The sequence below is a fragment of the Setaria italica genome, chromosome VIII (genome assembly GCF_000263155.2).
Source record: "Setaria italica strain Yugu1 chromosome VIII, Setaria_italica_v2.0, whole genome shotgun sequence".
In the NCBI taxonomy this organism is placed as follows: domain Eukaryota; kingdom Viridiplantae; phylum Streptophyta; class Magnoliopsida; order Poales; family Poaceae; genus Setaria; species Setaria italica.
The window spans coordinates 35,473,577-35,493,201 of record NC_028457.1 but is presented as its reverse complement, the minus strand read 5'-3'; the positions used below and the strand labels follow the sequence as shown (position 1 = coordinate 35,493,201).

The 19,625-nt window shown below is 51.6% G+C and overlaps 1 protein-coding gene and 1 pseudogene across 1 annotated transcript; one reads left to right on the top strand and one right to left on the bottom strand.

The window, feature by feature from the left end:
• Positions 1-10,880: 10,880 nt before the first annotated feature.
• Positions 10,881-12,674, top strand: LOC101761846 (polyol transporter 5). Its single transcript, XM_004979748.2, has one exon. The coding sequence runs from the start codon at positions 11,029-11,031 to the stop codon at positions 12,490-12,492; it is 1,464 nt and encodes a 487-aa protein (XP_004979805.1). The 5' UTR covers positions 10,881-11,028; the 3' UTR covers positions 12,493-12,674.
• A 4,600-nt stretch (positions 12,675-17,274) lies between these two features.
• On the bottom strand, positions 17,275-18,920 carry LOC101758760 (annotated as a pseudogene).
• Positions 18,921-19,625: the final 705 nt, after the last annotated feature.

Here is a 19,625-nt window from a genome sequence, read left to right as displayed (position 1 = left end):
TTGCATTATCTATTATCATATTTTTTGTGGCGGCTCTACTATGAGGGTAACCAAATCGTCGCTTGTCGGGCCTACCCTGTTGTCGCTTCGCTCATCAGGCCTATTTTGTTGTACAAGTTTAGAGGAGGGCTGTCTTCCAAAAGTCATATTTGTTATTGTGCAAAAGATGATAAAAGTAATGTGTTGTGTCCTAAACATGTTTCAAAGACACAATCATGTTTTTTGTTTTCTACTTAATTGAAACAAGAATAATATTCCAGCAAGAATAACATTCCTCCTAGCTTTGAAGTTAGCAAAATTCCATTGCAAACCTTGATGTTGGTAGTTGTAGAAAGCATCATTGTGGACATCTTTTGGGCTTACGCAATCAAAATTTACAACCCATTTAGTACTGCCATGAGGACTTCAAATGATCTGTTGCATGAGCTACCATGACCTTTGTCCACAATGACCTTGAATGCAAACAATCTTTACATCAAAGTTGTAGTGCTTAATAAGATATAAAATTTTATAGTTGACAAATATTTCATTTAAAATCATTTAGCAGCCCAAAACTTCATTATAAGGTTACGAAAGAAACACGTTCCGCCACGCCAGCGATCCATGTCTCCAAAATCGAGTTCTCCCATTGGTCTAAACCTTCTATTCCTAGATCCCTCCCCTCCTATCCCTTTCCTCTCCGTCTCTCCTTGTCCATTACTCCGACCATCTTCCAAATCTTCCAAGGGCGATAGGAGGGCATGGCAGCAGGCACTCCGGCACCAGGCCAGTTCCTCCTCCCTCTTCCCCGACGGCACGGCACCTTCATCCCCCCCAGCGGCCGGCTCCTCCTCCCCCTCCCCCGATGGCGCGGCACCTCCCTCTCCTTCAGCGGCCAACCCCTCCTCCCTCTCCCCCTGCGGCACGGTACCTCCCTCTCCCCCAGCGGCCGGCTTGTCCCTGTCCCCGGCAGCAACGAGGGTGGCCACCAGCGGCGGCGCGGGTGCCTGGGCGCTCAGGGGTGGCGTGGACGACCAACGGTGGTGGCACAGGTGGGGGCGGCATGGGTAGCCACCAGCGGCAGGTTCGTGCCAGTTACCTCCTTGGCGTCGCGGAGTCGTTTGCGTGCGCTGCACACGGTGGTGGCGTGCAAGCTGGACCTGAACGAGCTCCCGCCAATGGGTTGCCTCGCGCTGGAGCACCGCGTGGCGACGGGCGCGTGCATGGAGGAGTACGGCGCTGTGGTGGAGCTGCTAGCGGACCTAGCGGCACACGGGTTTGAGGACGTAGGCCGCCCTAGGAGCGTGAAGGCGGGGCTGTGCAGGGTCAGGAAGTCGGGCGGCGGAAGTTGCGGGACGATCGGCGGCCTATGGGCGACCGTGTTTTTTATTATTAAAAATCACTGTGTTGGTGGGCTACCTAACCACCTGCCAGTACAACCATTTGTGGCGAGCACTCGCCAGCACATAGAGCCATTTGTGCTGGCTCAAAATTGCTGGCAGGTGCTATGCGTGCTAGCACAGAGCCATTTCGCCCTCCAGCAAAAATCATTTTTGGCGTAGTGGCCAAGGGGGTTTGATTCCTCTCCTTACCTCGGGCTGAGGTGGCTCCGTGACGGCCGGCAGGAGACTGCGGGAACAGCACTGGAAGTATGGGAGCGAGGGGAGTTGGCCGGGAAGCTCGATGGTGGAGTCAAGAGCGGAGCGGAGGCCCTTTTATAGGCTGGAGGTGAGGGGGAAGGGGCTGCTGGCGGGCGTTGCACAGGAACGGCGGAGTTAAAGGCAGCTGGAATGCTCGGGCACATGAAGCGCACAAGGCGGTGGCGTGGCGAAGTGGAGCTCTGTGTGCGCGGCGTGGCAGGGTCGTGCTCGCGCGGCGAGGTGAACAGGGACGCGGTGGCGTGCTCAAGCGGCGATGCGTGTGGATGGCGTGGTGAGCGCGGTGCGGGTGCTGGTGTGCGGGGCTACGGCACGGCGCGTTTGCGAGCGCTGGGGTGCGGCGGGCGTGGTGAGCACGGGCACACGGCGAGTGGCGGGAGTGCAGGTGCGCTCTGGCATGACGTGCTGGGGCGTGCGGCGTGCAAGAGCGAGGCCAGGGAGCGCAGCAGTGGTGAGCGTGGCTAGGGCATGGCGTCGCGGTGCGGGGAGCTGGCGCGGTGCGTCGCAAGCGTGCGCTCTGGCGCACGGGGCCGGGTGCTGGCGCTGTGTGAGGGAGCGGCAGGGGCCAGCGCGGGGGCAGCTGTGCGGGGTAGGCGTGGGCCTGGGGAAAAGCTAGGCACTGCTAGGGAACAGGTGTGGGCCCGGGGTGCAGCGCCAGGCGCAACGTGCAGGGGCCAGGCGCTGGGAGCATGCATGTAGTGTTCTGTACTGCAATTAGTTTTGTAATTAGTCTATATTTAATACTCCTAATTAACATCCAAAGATTTGATGTGACGGGTGTTAAACTTTAATAGGGGATATCCAAACACCCCCTTATTAGACTTTAGCACACAGGTAGCTGTGTTCTTGGTCTGCGTCTTTGTCTCACACTTTTATGCAGGTAGTTTGTTCGTAGTGCACACATGGAGATGCTCAAGTGCGTTGGGCACAGAGAGGTGACGAAGGCACGGATATTATCTGTCCAGATTTATCAACTATGCACTTCGTTTTACAAGTTGTACAAATATTAACATCGCTAAGGATCGGACGTCCGGAATAAAAAAAAAATCTGACAGTTCGAGATACATATGTTTCAATAGTTGATTTTCGATATTGCAACTATTATTTTCGCATGTTTCACTATGAATATTGCATGAAACATAATGTTCATATATATTATGGTGGGAATTTTTCTATTCCACAGTCAAACGACTTAAGTAGATTTTTCGTATATTTTTCAATGTTGCACGTATAGATTTTCAATGTTACAGATATTTTGTTTTCGATGTTGCAACGGAGTGTCCGTCCGGACGCTAGCAGCGCTCTATTAACATTATATTGGTGCAAGTAAAAACTTGGCACCAATTTTAAAAGAGCAAACACTACCGGGCAAAGTAAGAGCACAGAATCAATTGATATATGTGTCTCGATCACTCTCATGGAACTGGACAAGGAGATTGAGGTAAGCAGGTACACTCAATCACTCATGACGTACCTGCCGTAGGTGCGTCCGCACGTAGCGGCCGGCATTCTTGCCAATTCCGATGGATCCGCCCGTCGGGTAGTGATGGTTGTTTTTCATCAAGATTGTGTATATATGCTCGCTCGTGGACATGTAAGTGATTGCAAAGGAAGCAATGGCGCCCTCACGAAAGAATCTCTCTGCCGCCGTCCTCCTGCTCGTCGTCATGGCGGCCGCTGGCGGTACGTACGTGTGCATGTGCATGAACTACGTCCGGTGATGTCGTTTGATTAATCTTGTACTCCATCCGTTTCAAATTATAGATCAATTTCAAATTATACATCATTTTAACTTTTTTATATGCACATCGGTCACCCTTTACTTAACGTTTAGGCCTAAAATATACATATTTATGTATATAAAAGTCAAATATGTTAGAAAGTCATAACACTTCATATACTTATGATACTAATTAGTTTAGTGTTGATTGTGGTAGTTGTAATCCTCCTATTGACTAAATTATGAATTAAATGATCATTTAGCTCATATAACCACGTTTAACTCGATTATGTTCAGACGGTTTAGTCGGTTTTAACGGTCCAACCGTTTAATTCACCTAAACAATACGGGAGACCTCTGTTTAGCATTTAAACGCTGTCTAAACGGATTAAACGGCCGTTTATGCAATTAGTGACACACACATATATGTTTATGTGTAGATACATAGTAAATACTATTAATTAGTACCTATAAATTAGGACGAAGGGAGTAGCTAAAAGTCGTTTGATACGCACCTTTAATTATTTGATCGACGACGTTCTTGCATTTATACTACTCGTCCCTCTATCCCAAAAATTAAAGAATACTTTGCCCTAATTCTATTTATAACAGAGTTGGCGTCTATTGGGGTCTACGCTTGCGACCACTACCAGAGCGGCACTTACGAAGGGCCGTGCTTCCATGGTATTAACGAAGTGGACTGCACTATCTCATGCAAAAGCGAAGGAAGAATCAACAACGTCGAAGGCTACTGTATTGATTATAGGTGCTGGTGCTACGCGTCGCCTTGCGACGGCCTCTAATTGAGATCATTGGCTGCTGCTAGCGCTCCAATGCAGCCACGACGATACAGTGATCCTTTTGCCTGCAGGTGGTATTTCAAGGTGGCATTCCTTGAAAGAATAATGATCGGAACCTTCTTCCCAGCACTCATATAACCCGGTAGTATTGAGATCTACTCTACCCTACCGGTAGCTTACTTATGCTGTAACAAATAAAATTGTGGTGTTTCTCCGTAAATGCATGTTGTGGATTTCAACGATGAAAACTTAAAAGGCCAAATATAACGTTTGGAACCCTCTGTATCAAAATATTTATCGCCATTAACTTCTTCATGTAACTTTGACTATCTGTACCAAAAGCCATCGAGCTTTAGTCTGGTTGGACCAATCAAGACTAAAGCCCCCCTCCCTATCCCAGTTGTAACGGCTAGAAAATCTGGTACCGACGCCAACCCAAGGGGGGGGGGGTTCGTTGTCAGATTTCCACGCGGCCCTCTCTTCACCTTCCTTATCATCCCAGAACCCAGAACTGACCTTCCATCGAACCCCTTTAGTCCCGGATAACATTGAACCCGTGACTAAAGTGGCTTTAGTCCTGGGTTGAAAATGTGTTACCAAAAGCTACCGCGGCGGAGCTTTAATCTGGTTGGACCAATAAGGACTAAAGCCCCCCTTTAATCCTTATTGTAACGGCTAGAAAATCTGGTACCGACACCCACCCAAAAGGGGGTGTTGGTGTTATATTTTCATGCGGCCCTCTCTTCACCTTCCTTATCATCCCAAAACCCAGAACTGACTTTCCATCGAACCCCTTTAGTCCCGGTTAATATTGGTCCCGTGACTAAAGTGATTTTAGTCCCGGGTTAAAAATGTGCCACCAAAAGTCCCTCAACGCGGGCACGGTGACCGGGTGGGGGGGTGTTTTTATATATTTTTTCGAAAAAGTTTGCCGAGTATTTTTTGGCACTTGGCAACTCTTTGCCGAGTGCCCGACAAAAAAACACTCGGCAACTTAGCATTTGCCGGCAGGAAGTTTGACGAGGACAACACTCGGCGAACCTCTTTGCGGTGTTTAGGGCTTTGCCGAGTGTCCGGTTTCTGAATCCCGTAGTGGTGTTCTCAAAGACTTCGCGGGTAATGGGAGGCACCTTGTTGTCGTTGATCGCCGCGTTGCTGTAGAAGATGTCGAGATCTTGGCCATAGGCTATCCTGGCCTCGTCGACCGGCCGCTCGCTGAATCTGCTCCGGCTTGCGGACGTCGCAGAACTTTGCGCGAGCCACTTTCACTTGCGTGGCATTGTTATGGGTCTGGTTGTAGGTCCTGTTGAGATCCTCTGCTATCTTTTCGCAGGAGCGGTAATTGGTGCCGGCGAGCAAGACCCTGGCGCCGTGTTCGACGAACTTTCTGGCAATTGCCTCGCCTCATTTACTGGCGGCGCCAGTGATAACGGCAACCTTCCCAGCAAGCCTGCATTTGTTTCAACCGTGACAACTTAGAACCCCGGCCTTTTTATAATTTGATTTTGACAGCTTGAACTCTGAACAATATTTGGAACTGAATATTCCACTTTGAAACACATTTGACACATAATTCAGTTCTAATATGAAATCTTATTATTATTAACTAGAGGGTTCTTTTGGAGCCTCATTACGCACTAGAAAAAAAGGTATTAAAATATTTCACAAAAATCAGAACATCATGACATCAATTCAGTAGCTCTAATTATTATCCCTATGATCCATTATCTCTTTCTAATAAATTACTCACCTATGCCACTATATATAACAATAGTATAAAATAATCTCCTAAATTTATATTTAAATTACCGACCTCTCTGACATTATAAAAGGTAATCTAAATCAAAGTAGGATTATTATTGCCCCCAACATTCAGTCCTAATGTGTAATGTTCCCTCCAATGTATTTCTATATCATGTCAGGTTGACATGTGGTTCAACAAAACTGGAACGTTCAGTTCAAATAAAATATGGTTGTGACTATCAAAATTAGAAATAGGTCATCCAAATTGTCACGAGCGGTTAAACCTAGATTTGGTGTTTCGGAGCTTTTCACGAGCGGTTAAACCTAGGATGTAATAATTAATAAAAAAGAATAAAAAAAATCAAACTCAATTATATATTAATTCAATCAACTTCATTAATTGAAACTATCGATGTAATAATTAATAAGTAGGAAAAATATAACAAAATTCAATTCTATATTACCCTAAATGAGAACCAACTGAACCATGGATGTAATAATTAATAAGAAAGGAAAAATCAAACTCAATTATGTATATAATCAACTTCATTAATTAAAACAATGGATGTAATAATTAATAAGAAGGAAAGATATATCAAACTCAATTCTATTTTACATTAAAATGACAAACATAGTATTGTGATGGTTATAATATGACCATAGAATTTTATTCACAAAAATAATCTATTTCTATTTTTTTTCTTTCTTCCCTCCTCTCTTTCCTAGTTCTAGATCTAGATCTGGATGACAAGCTAATGAAGCAAGGTACGATGAATAGAAGTTGAAAAAGAAGGTTGGAATGGTGCAAACTCACTTTATATAGCCATCTCCTCCAAGGAAATCAATAGCAAAACCTTCCCCCTTAAATTTGGTGTTTTTGGCTTTTCCCGAGCTCCTTTCGGGCAAGCTCCAAATGAAAGGTTGCCTGAGGAAGAAGATGAACTGGGGCATCTATGGCATGTTCTGTGCTGGCGGGCGACATAAGCCCACCGCCAGCATAGATGGGGTGATCTGTTCTGGTGGGTGCTTGTGTCGCCCGCTAGCACGGTGGCCACTGTGCTGGCGGGTGCTTGCCCGACGGCACAAGGAAAGCTTTGTGCTGCGGGTGCCAATCAAGTCCGTCAGCATGCTAGAAATCGTTTCTGGCATAGTGTCGCTCTAGCTCGACGTCATCAAGTCTGCACCTCTCTTATGTGCTGTTCATATTGAAATAGGATATTAATTGAACATTCAGGAGCTCTCATTCTGAATGGCTGAATATCTACTAGTACCAGAACATCGGGTGTTCCTGCCAGCATGGAGCCTGGACGTTCACATTCAATTCTGAACATTCTGCAAACTTGCAATCTGAAATTCACCAAGACAACTACCTTGGAGTGCCAATCTGATAGCTAAGCTACCCATGAAACTGTGGAGGCGTAGGAAATTCAAGAAAATAAGGTGAAGTAGCTCTGAGCTCTGCATTCATCAATGCTGATGGCTGCTGTCTGCCAGGGCTGCCAGAGACAAACACATGACGATGTTGAATTGTTGATCAGAGCTTCCCTGTAACGGATCCTGAATTTTGCGCTACAAACTCGCAATAATTTGTTCAACCCTTCCACGAGCTGCGCCCAAGCACCGGGTGCCGCAGTTCAGCCGCCGGACGGAAGCGCGGCGATTATTGCCACCGGAAATGGCAAGATGCGACAAGTTGGACTTACAGCAGCTTCAATTTAGAAAAACTTGGGATATTTAATTAATTGCCATCGTTAGAAAATTAATTGCCATCGTTAGAAGTGGCCACTTTTACAATTTCGCTTAGGCCCCGTTTGGGTCCAAGGAATTGGAATCTATTTATGGAGTAGGCTAATTTATGTTGGAATGTGGCATTCCACAACTTTCCAAAGTTTAGATATAAGCCTATCTTAAATTCATGGGGTGGGAGATGGAAATTGATTCTATAGATTATGGTTATTAGAATGGAATTCAATTCTTATAGCACGCTCTTAGACTCGCTTCTCTACAGTAGAAGTGCAGCATACAAGTATCTCTCCCATATCACCAACTATAATATACAACTATATTCCACATACAATTATATTAGCTTAATTAATTTGTGTCTAAATTATGATTATTAGGATGGAATTCAATTCCAATGATCCAAACGGGGCCTTACAGAATTGCCACCGGAGAGAAGACGCAGTAACGGAATCGCCCTTTTTGCACTCGTGGCGCGACATGTCAGCGTGCCACGCTGGCCCGGGCACGAGAAATGACTCAGGTGCCCTCACCTATCTTCTTCCTCGGCTACTCCTCACCTATCTTCTTCCGCCTCCACCGTCACGCCTGCCCCGCAGACCCCAGCCGTCGGCCCTACCCCATCGACGCCCTCCTCTCCCACGGCTACTCCTCGGCTGCTCTCGCAGCGCCCCGCCACCCGAGCCCTGCCTCGCCACCGTCTCCAACATGACCTCCTGCGGGCTCTCCCCCGCCTCCACGGCATCCGCTCCACCGACAGGGCCGACGCCGTCCGCGCGCTCTTCCGCAGCTACGGCTTCACCGACGCGGACATCACCGAGATAGTCCGCCGGGCCTCGGTGGTTTTCACCCTCGACCCCGACCGGATCCTCCGCCCCAAGTTCGACCTCTTCGCCTCCCTCGGCGTCAGGCCGCGGAGGCTCTGAGCTGATCCTCCTCACGCGCAGCCTCGACAACCACCTTGTCCCCTGCGTCCAGTTCCTCCGCGGTGTCCTCGGCACCGACGTCGCTGTCCGTGACGCCATCTCCCGCACCCCACGCATCCTTCACGCTGACCTGGAGAAGAACATGATGCCCTGCGCCGTCTTGGACTCCCCGACGAGTTCATCTCGAAGCTCATGATGTGCCAGATGTTGTCAAGGCATATGAGGGTAACATCAAATTCCAAGGTTTCAGATAGCGGGGTGTTCCAGTTCCGGTTTGTAAAGTTGAGAACATTCTGATGATTTTGTTGGCCTCGTCAGGATATTTGAGTGTGCATCTACTGAGTTTTTCCATACAGAACTGTTTTTTGAGCATTTAAAAGTGAAAGCTTGTAGCTCTGTTTACAAAAGCTGCTGTCCAGGGTGCTGCATTCGTCTTCTACTCTGACTGCTGCGGCTTGTTGTTGAGCCTGCAGGTGGTGGTCGCTGGCCGCCGAGGACGACGTGCTCGAGGAGGAGTTGGAGTTGTCTCTGCCGGTTGCGTCCCCGCCCCCTCCCTCCGGCACGTCGGCGACGAAGTAGGGCCTGAAGCGCGATGGCCTGGGGGCGGCGCCGGCGGTGAAACTCTCGTGCCGTCTCATCTGCATCTTGGGGAAATCGAAGGGGTTGCTGCGCAGCCTGTGCTGGCCGAGCAGGAACGACGGGGCCGAGCCGGTGTCGTCGCAATGATGATGATGATGATGATGGAGGTCCAAGGGGTTCTTGGTCAGCACGGCGGGGATGTGGACGCCGAGGTCGATGAGGTTCCGGTGGATACTGCGCCTGAACATGAGCTTCTCCAGCTCCAGCGAGCCGATGCTCTGGATGCTGTGCTCGTCGTCCGCCGTCCAGGCCACGGCCGCCTCGACCACCACCTCCTCCCCCTCCTCTTTCTCGCCGCCGACGAGATGGTCCTCCGAGCTGGTGGCCAAGGACCCGTCGTCGTCTGCGCTGTCGTCCTCGGCGGAGGAGGAGCCAGCGGCGGAGGAGAGGTGGCGGATCTTCTTGTAGAGGTGGCGGTCTTCATCCTCTAATGCTGCCGCTAGCGGGACGGTGGGCTCGCTGTGGACGAGGACGACGCCGAGGAGGAAGGCCAGGCAGTGGAGACAAGGGCAGTTAGGGTCTTATCTCGTGGCCCCGGCCAGCGTGGCACGCTGACATGTCGCGCCACGAGTGCAAAAAGGGCGATTCCGTTACTCCGTCTTCTCTCCAGTGGCAATTTTGTAAGCAAAATTCTAAAAATGGCTTTCGAAGGTGTGCTATTTCTAACTGTGACAATTAATTAAATATCTCGAAAAACTTTGTTCAGGGCAAAAGTCACAGGAACGGCCAACAGAACTATATGCGATAGTTGTATTGGGAAAACAATCATCATGTCTTTATAATTTGAACAGGGAAAAATCTTGAAGAAATTTTGATTTTTCCAACTCTTATAAGGGCAGCCGTGGCGTCACGACCCAGGATCGGAACGATTAGGAGTCGAGTCCCTCTCGAGACGAAAACAAATTTTGTTGGCCCTGTACTGGCTGCCAAATGCCCGGCCCTGCCTGGCTCTCTGTCCCAATGCTCAAACTTGATCCTCCTTCTTCTGCGCCTGCAACCTCATCTCGGCAACAAAGGATCTGAACCGAACATTCAGCAATCTCCCAATCTGAACAACTGAATTTCTAGAAAAGCATCGAGTTTTCCTGTCAGCAAGGAGCCACACCCAATTCTGAACATTCCTCAAACTGGTATCAAAGCTTCCGTTTTTGGCCGTGCTTTTCTTACCCTTGTGCATGTGTCAAAGCTTCCGTTTTTGTGTTTCTTAGTCCTTTTACCGCATCTTTGTGCATTCCAGGTAGTTCCAACCCTTCTGTTGACAGGTATTGCAATCTTTGTAAATTTTCATGTTTGCATGTTGTAGCCGTCTCTAGTCCATGATCCGCTTCAATCATTCATCGCCTCAGCTCGCCGGAACGCCGCCGGCGCCTCCGTCACTCTGAACCCTCTCCTGCGCGTCTCGGATCGGATACCTCCATCTCCATGACGGCACCTTCAGCTTCGATAACACGCAGCAGAGCGGAGCTAGTGGCATCCGTGTCAGCAAGGGCCCCTCATCTTGTGTTAGGTGATAATCATTGTCATTCTCATCAGCACTAAACCGGCGCCAACATCCCACTGGCTTCGCATGCTTGTCCTCGTCCTCTTTCATGTTCTTCCTTGGCAAAGTGGAAACACTTTGATCCCCCTTTTCAGATATGCTTACGTTTCATAGGACTATAATTTTGAGCTTAAATTGCACAGCTTGCAAGGTGACCTTCACTGGAACAGTTTCAGTGAGATCGAGAGTGGGACACTGGACTATAGGCCACTATCCGTAGTGTTGCACTTCGTCCTCCCCTTGGTCGTTGGTCCTCACCGGCGACAAGCCAACAAACCAAGCCATGGGCTCCACGGAGCAGCACCATGGCGCCGCCGATGTCGTCATCGCTGCGCCGCTGCTCCCCTCGCCAGCACCGGAGCCGCCGCGCCGGAACATGTTCGCCTTCATCTGCGCCACGCTCGCCTCCATGACCACCATCCTCATGGGCTACAACCTCGCGCTGATGAGCGGCGCGGAGCTGTTCATGCGGGAGGACCTTGGGCTCACCGACGAGCAGGTCGAGGTGCTGTCGGGGTCCATGAACGTGTTCATGCTGGGCTCCATCCTCGCCGCCGGCTGGGCCGCGGACGCCGTCGGCCGCCGCGGCACCATCGTGCTCGCCAATGCCTTCCTCATCGCTGGCGCGCTCGCCATGTCTCTGGGCGGCAGCTACGCCGCGCTCCATGCCGCGCGGTCCGTCACCAGTGTAGGCGTCGGGTTCGCCGTCGTCGTGGCCCCGGTCTACGCCGCCGAGATCGCGCCGGCGTCCACGCGCGGCATGCTTTCCTCTCTGCCGGAGATCTTCGTCAACGCCGGGATCCTTCTTAGCTACGTCTCCAACTATGCCTTGGCCGGCCTGCCGCCGCGTTTTGGCTGGCGCGCCATGTTCGCCGCCGGCGTCGCGCCGCCCGTGCTGCTCGCCGCCGGCGTGCTCGCCATGCCGGAATCGCCTCGCTGGCTCGCCATGCGCGGGCGCGACGCCGAGGCGCGCGTGGTGCTATCTCGCACATCGGACACGCCGGCCGAGGCTGACGACCGGCTCAGGGAGATCAAGGACGCCATCGCGGCGACGCAGGGCAATGACGACGCCGGCGTTCGGAGGGACCTGCCGCTCTCGGGGCCATCATCGCCGACGACGATCCGGCGGATCTTCACCGACGTTCTTGCCCTCCAATTCTTCCACCAGGCCTCCGGCATCGACATCATCGTGTTGTACACACCGCTGGTGCTCAAGAAAGCAGGTATCTCGTCGAACAGATCCGTGCTCGCCGCCACCGTCGCCGTCGGCGTCGTCAAGACGGGTTTCATCCTCGTGGCCACGCTCTTCTCCGATCGTGTCGGCCGGCGGCCGCTCCTCCTCGTCAGCACGGCCGGCATCGCCGTGTCGCTGACCTCGCTGGCGATCACGCTGTTCGCCGCCAGCGTGACGACAGCCGCGAGCGTGCCGGCGGCGTGCGTCGCGTCCCTGGTGGCCTACGTCGCGGCGTTCTCGGTCGGCCTCGGCCCGCTGGCGCAGGCATACAGCGCGGAGATCCTGCCGCTCCGGCTGCGCGCGCGGGGCACTAGCCTGGGCACGGCGGTGAACCGGCTGACGTGTGGGGTCCTGAGCATGACATTCATCTCCCTCGCCAACACCATCAGCATGCCCGGGTGCTTCTTCCTGTACGCCGGTGCGGCTGTGGCCGCGTGGGTGTTCGTGTATGTGCGGCTCCCGGAGACGAGAGGACGGAGCTTGGAGGACATGGACCAGCTGTTCTCCAAGTGATCATCATCGACCAATAATGGGATGGTGCGAGTCAGCTGCTACTGGTGGATCGATCTTACCGACGTTAGTGATAGCAGTATTATTATCACCACACTTCGTATGAAGCTTTGCTACTCAAACAGAAAGTTTGTATGAAGCTTTCCTACCGATTCTCCTGAATCCTGATTTTCCATACATGTTCAGGGATCTTCGAGCATTTTAGCTGGTTTAACCATTGTTCTCCAAGATAACTCTGATTATATACCAGATCCATATGGCTGCATCGTGGTAAATTACCGAGAGAAATTGTGCTGAGGTAGCTGAAGATACCGAGTACGTATGGATGCCTTTTGCCTGTGCGCAAGAGAGTCGAGAGTGATCGATCCTGGGCCTGCGGATGGTTGCTTGGTTGCGTGGGTGCTGCTGTGCCCCAGCACCAGCAACAGAGGCCTGATGATGGTTGGTTGCGCGTCCCTCCGTCGCACGGCCGCGACGGCGTCTCACGCCGTCGCCACGGACGAACCCGGTCAGGCGTGTGCTCCCCGTCGCCCGCGCGTGCCCTCCCCTGGCCTGGCCATCACGCCCTCGTGCCACCCACCGTAGCGTAGCGGGCGGGATCGAGTCCATCGTGGTGAACGAGTCCATCCTACGGCACGTCGACGACTCGTGCAGCGGCGTCGCGTTGCCTTGCCGTCCGAGGCCAAGTCAAACCCTGCCAGCTCCACCGCTTTGCCTTGCCGTCCCGTCCCCCCCCAGGCCGCGGGCCCACTGAACCAGTCGGCGTCCACCCACACGCACGGCCCACGCGGTCCTCGACTTTTTTTTCTTCTATAAAACCCCCTCGCCTTGTCCGAATCCTCCCTCACACACACATCTGATAGCTCCTCCCCTCCGTGTCCCGTTGGCGGTCGGTGCGTGCTGCTCCCCCACCCCAACCGCCACCGCCACATCGTCACCGCCGCCCCCGCTCCGGCGACCCCGCCCGCACCGGCCGGCTACAACATGGTAAGCGCAAGCATGGCCCTCTCTCTCTCTCTCTTCCCCCCACCTCGGCTCGGCTCCGTGTGCTGCTGTCCTCTCGGGTCGGGAATTGAATTTCCGCGCGATTCAGTATCGGGCCCAGATCTCCCCGTGCGGGGGGTAGGCAGGCGGGAGATCTCGCCTTCCCCGCGGCCGGATCCAAGGGGGGCGGCGGGTTCTTCCTCCTGGGTCGGGTCGGTCCGTGGGGCGTGCGTGGGGCGTGGGGGGGCGGCGCGATGCCACCCGCCGGATCTCGCTCGGGGGTGGTCCGCTCCGCGCCTTCGCGTGGCGCCATGATCCGCGACGCGTCCGAGGATTGCGAGGTCAGGTGGGCTGGCTTTTGGTTCCTGATTCGAGATGGGTCGCTGCGAGCGGGATCGCTGCCGCAGGTCCCGCCGGATCAAAAGCTTCTCGCTTTCGTCGTTGCTGTATCTATCTCCATTCTCCTGCCATGTTTCGTTTTTAGTACCAATATATACCGGATAGGGAGAGGTGGCCCCGTACCTGTATGTAGCTGCTTGCTGTCCAGATCTAGTGCGATCGGTTTCCGGGCCTGATTCGGGGGGGAAAAAACAACAAAGGGACTCTCTGCCATCGTGTAGAAGGAATCATCCAGATCCTTGCCAACATGGATGGAGGGAAGTAGTTATGTGCTGCAGAGGACGATGTAGTAGGATCGCCGACATTGCCAATTTTAGGTTTCAGCAACCCTTTTTTGTGCATCTCAACTTTACCTGGACAGGGACGCGCAGCTACCATCTTGTAGTACAGTTTTGACATATGCGTGGGGATTGGGATGCACCTTTGATGATTTAGGGTAATATTCGCTGGTTGTTGAACTGCTGCATCTAATTTGGGATAGCATGTTGCGATGTGAAGATAGGAGCTGTTTGAGGTTACCACTTTTCCATAGTGGACCATCGATTAGTTTGGGAATAGGAATGACCAAATAAGAGAGCTTTATTCCTTTGTTGGAGGTGGACTGAACCCATGACCTAAGGTTCAGGAAACTGTTTCCGGATACCACTTTTGCATGGTGGACCATCGATTAGTTTGGGAATAGGTATGACTGAATAGGAGCTTTATTCCTTTGCTGGAGGTGGACTGCACTTGTTGACCCATTTCTTTGACTCAACTGCAAATGGCCTAAGGTTCAGAAAACTGAAACCTTTCCGTGTTTCTTCCATCCAATAAGGCATTGACTAATTGTAATGGCAGGGAGTCAACTAATTTGTGTTATGCATTCTGCTGGGATGATGTTGTTAATTTTTTTTTCCTTCTACCTCATCTGGCAACTGCATGGAATCTGAAAAACTACTGAAATGTTTGCAAATTGTTTGATGTTCTATATGTAAATTAGCTATCGGATTGACTACGAGTTTTCATATATGCTGAATGCTGGCTTTTGTGTGGACAGACTACCTCAAGGCGCCTTGCTGACAGGAAGACTGCAAAGTTCCAGAAGAACATCACCAGGAGGGGTTCAGTGCCTGAAACCACTATCAAGAAGGGGAATGACTACCCCGTGGGACCTGTAGTCCTTGGCTTCTTCATCTTTGTTGTCATCGGATCATGTATGCCTTCCAACCTTCTCTAAATCTCTTACCTGTTCTATTGTTATACGTTACTTTAGGATGCACATTTGTGTGCCCTTTTCCTTAAAAAATATCACCCATCAGTTAGCTTCTAACCTTCATGATCATGACTATAAACTCTTCCCTGTTCACCTGTAGTATGTGTAAAGTTTACACATCCTAAAATAGATTTCGTAAGTCCTGATTGAATTCTTGTTACTGGTTATGATACACTAAATTTTATGCTCGTTGTCATTACTCTAAAGCTATAGCTTATTACTGTTCTTGTTCTGTATGTTAGTATTATTACTCCTTTAGTATGCACTGTATACTCAAATTTGGTAGTCATTTTTGTTTCAATATTAGGATGCATCAGCTTACCAGCAAATCTTTAACTTGAATGGTTTTGAAAAAATGATATGGAATTATTTATCTATAGTCAGAGTCTGTGGGCAATCATTGCTTGCTGGCAGTAGTTCATGAGAAAGGAGCTACACTGTTAAGGCTATATGTACAATGCCAAGCCACCTACTTGTAAATCAAACGCTAAACATGTACCAAGTCTGATGCCAAATTGCCATCCATCAACTCTAAAAGGTTAAAACAGCACATGTATCCCGCATTTTTATCAAACAGCTGCATATGGGTGTGCCATTTCCGTGCTTACCCGTTTGACGCATACAGTTTGTATACCGTTGGATATGAACTAACAAGGTTGGCCTCTTTTACCTTTGCAGCGTTGTTTCAGATAATCAGGACGGCAACCAGCGGCGGGATGGCTTAAGAACCTACCGATCTAATTGCAGAGTCCAGAATCTGTTTGTTATACATGCATCCAATCCAGAATTGGGTAGCAGCTAAAGTGCCCTGTATGCGTGTTGTCTCGTGAGTGTTGAGTCTGAAACTAGTGTATGAACTATGAAGAACTGTAAAGCAAAATCATATACCTGATAATGTTAAATGGATAATTGGATAGCATAATGTTTCATTCAAGCTCTCCATGATCGGATTTTTTATTTCGTGCGTGATGCATATATGGCTGTTCTGGTTTTGCTTGTGCTGGGTTATGGCTGAAAGCCTGGAACACTGGTGCCAGCTGAGCGTCTATTGGCGTCGCATCCTTGAGTGAATATACAGAAGCAAGGCGTTTCCATTGGTTTTTTTTTCCTGAAGTGACAGGGCATGTCGGGACTTATTTCGGTTCTGATGATGATCTTATCATAAAAAGTTTCCTAAAAGTTGTATGAGAACTTGCTGTTGAACTACCGAACAAAATCCAGATTCGTTTTTTCTCTCGATTCGTTTCATTACAGATTTGCAGTGTCATTTGATTCAACAATCCATGAAATCTAACTCACATTGTTTGAAATACAGATTTGCAGCGTCATTTGGTTCAACAATCTATGAAATCTAACTCACATTGTTTGAAAACACAGTTCAACAATATTCACATCGAATCTTATTTTATTGATGAAAACATATTTTCTAGATATAAGAAGCTCATGCTGTTTCACTTTTTCTGAACATAAGCTAACAGTATCGAATCTCATTTTATTGATGCAAACATATTTTCTAGATATAAGAAGTTCATGCTGTTTCACTTTTTCTGAACATAAGCTAACAGTTCGTCTAGAGACAGTTATATTCAGTGAAGTCCTTCACGATCCATGCGCTGTTCCAGAAACAAGTGGAGTAGAAGACAGATTGTTACTGGGAGCTGAACAATTGCACCCTAACAATGGTTGTACCTGCCAACAAAAGAGCTTGAACTAGCCGAAATAACACTTCTTCCACACTGCATCTTTTCTGAAATAATGGTTTACACCAGTGAATAACAGAATTGATATACCAACTGAAATGCTCGAAGATCCCTGAACATGTGAGATCAACATTGCATTGTCCCTAGACTGAAACAAATCCTGCATTTCGGCACCGACCATAGGTCCATGGCACGCCTGCCTAAATCCCCGCACCTGAAGTCTTGGTGGTGTCGAACTCGACGGGCGAGAAGGTTGCCGGTTCCGGCTGGAAGTAGCGATCGCCGACGCGGGACACCGCCCGGGACACACCAGCGTCGCCGCGTGCTGCAGCGGTGCGGACACGAGCTCCCTCGCGGCGGCGGCCGGCCATGCCCAGAGCACTTCGTCCACGGCGACGCGCAGCGTCGTGAGCTCTCCGCCGCCGAGATCGCGCGCCCTCGTGACGCACCGCCAGAGGTGCGCCGCCACGCACTGCATCGTGCCGTACGACGGCGGCTGGGGCGCCGTCGCCGCGGACATGAGCTCGGCGATGAAGTCTCGGCTTGACGTCCGCGGACATGAGCTCATACGAACTCTGTGTTTGAGTAGCAAAGCTTCATGCGAAGTGTGGTGATAATACTGCTATTACTATCGTCGGTAAGATCGATCCACCAGTAGCAGCTGACTCGCACCATCCCATTGGTCGATGATGATCACTTGGAGCCGCACATACACGAACACCCACGCGGCCACAGCCGCGCCGGCATACAGGAAGAAGCACCCGGCCATGGAGATGGTGTTAGCGAGGGAGATGAACGTCATGCTCAGGACCCCACAAGTCAGCCGGTTCACCGCCGTGCCGAGGCTAGTGCCCCGCGTGCGCAGCCGGAGCGGCACGATCTCCGCGCTGTACGCCTGCGCCAGCGGGCCGAGGCCGACCGAGAACGCCGTGACGTAGGCCAGCAGGGACGCGATGGACGCCGCCGCCACGCTCGTGGCTGTCGTCACGCTGGCGGCGCACAGCGTGATCGCCAGCGAGGTCAGCGACACCGCGATGCCGGCCGTGCCGGCGAGAAGAAGCGGCCGCCGGCCGACACGGTCGGAGAAGAGCGTGGCCACGAGGATGAAGCCCGTCTTGACGACGCCGACGGCGACAGTGGCGGCGAGCACGGATCTGTTCGACGAGATGCCTGCTTTCTTGAGCACCAGCGGTGTGTACAACACGATGATGTCGATGCCGGAGGCCTGGTGGAAGAATTGGAGGGCAAGAATGTCGGTGAAGATCTGCCGGATCGTCGTCGGCGATGATGGCCCGGAGAGCGGCAGGTCCCTCCGAACGCCGGCGTCGTCGTTGCCCTGCGCCGCCGCGATGGCGTCCTTGATCTCCCTGAGCCGGTCGTCGGCCTCGACTGGCGTGTCGGACATGCGAGATAGCACCGGGCGCACCTCGGCGTCTCGCCTGCGCATGGCGAGCCGGTGAGACGATTCCGGCATGGCGAGCACGCCGGCCGCGAGCAGCACGGGCGGCGCGACACCAACGGCGAACATGTCGCGCCAGCCGAGACGCAGCGGCAGGCCGGCCAAGGCATAGTTGGAGACGTAGCTAAGATGGATCCCGGCGTTGACGAAGATCTGCGGAAGAGAGGAAAGCATGCTGCGCGTGGACGCCGGCGCGATCTCGGCGGCGTAGACTGGGGCCACGACAACGGCGAACCCGAACGCCGACGTTGGTGACGAACCGCGCGGCAAGGAGGGCGCCGTAGCGGCCGCCCAGCGACATGGGAAGCTCGCCGGCCATGAGGAAGGCGTTGGCGAGCACGATGGTGCCGCGGCGGCCGACGGCGTCCGTTGCCCAGCCGGCAGCGAGGATGGAGCCCAGATTGAACACGTTCATGGACCCCGACAGCACCTCGACCTGCTCGTCGGTGAGCCCAAGGTCCTCCGCGCTGCTCATTAGCGCGAGGTTGTAGCCCATGATGATGGTGGTCATGGAAGCGAGCGTGGCGCAGACGAATGCGAACATGTTCCGGCGCGGCGGCTCCGGTGCTGGCGAGGGGATCAGCGGCGCAGCGATGGTGACATCGGCGGCGCCATGGTGCTGCTCGGTGGAGCCCATGGCTTGGTTTGTTGGCTTGTCGCCGGTGAGGACCAACGACGGGTCAGCTTGCAAGCTGTGGAATTTAAGCTCAAAATTATAAACGAAAGCATATCTGAAAGGGGGATCAAAGTGTTGGGTTATGATCCAAATTTTTGAGCCAAAGTGAAGCGGACCCAAGCGAAGCGGTCTATTAGTGTTTAGAGGGACTACACCATCTATTAGTACCGTATTGCTAAGAGACAAGGGTGTGTGTGTGGGGGGGGTTCCTCCCTATATATATGAACCACCTCACTCATGGAAAAGACGCATCATATACTACCATACGGGAAGGCCTCAAGTTAGGGTATCCCCAAGTTGTAAATCTCCAGTGTTTGTAACCTCACCCGATATAATGAAGATTTGCTTGCTGGCGCCCGTGGTTTTTTCTCCTCCTCCTTGGAAAGGTTTTCCATGTTAAAATCTCGTGTCTCCTGTGATTGATCTACTGTTCTTCGTCGTTTTATTGCCTATCGTTTGTAACAAGTGGTACTAGAGCATTGTTTTCAGATCAGGGTTCCGCGATGGCATCGATGAAGTTTGATCTACCGGTGCTAGATGACAAGATGAGATTTTCGTTGTGGCAAGTCAAGATGCGGGTGATTCTGGCGCAATCTTCGGATCTTGATGAGGCGCTGGAAGGTTTCGGAAAGAAGAAGAAGGAGTCTTGGACCACTGAGGAGAAGC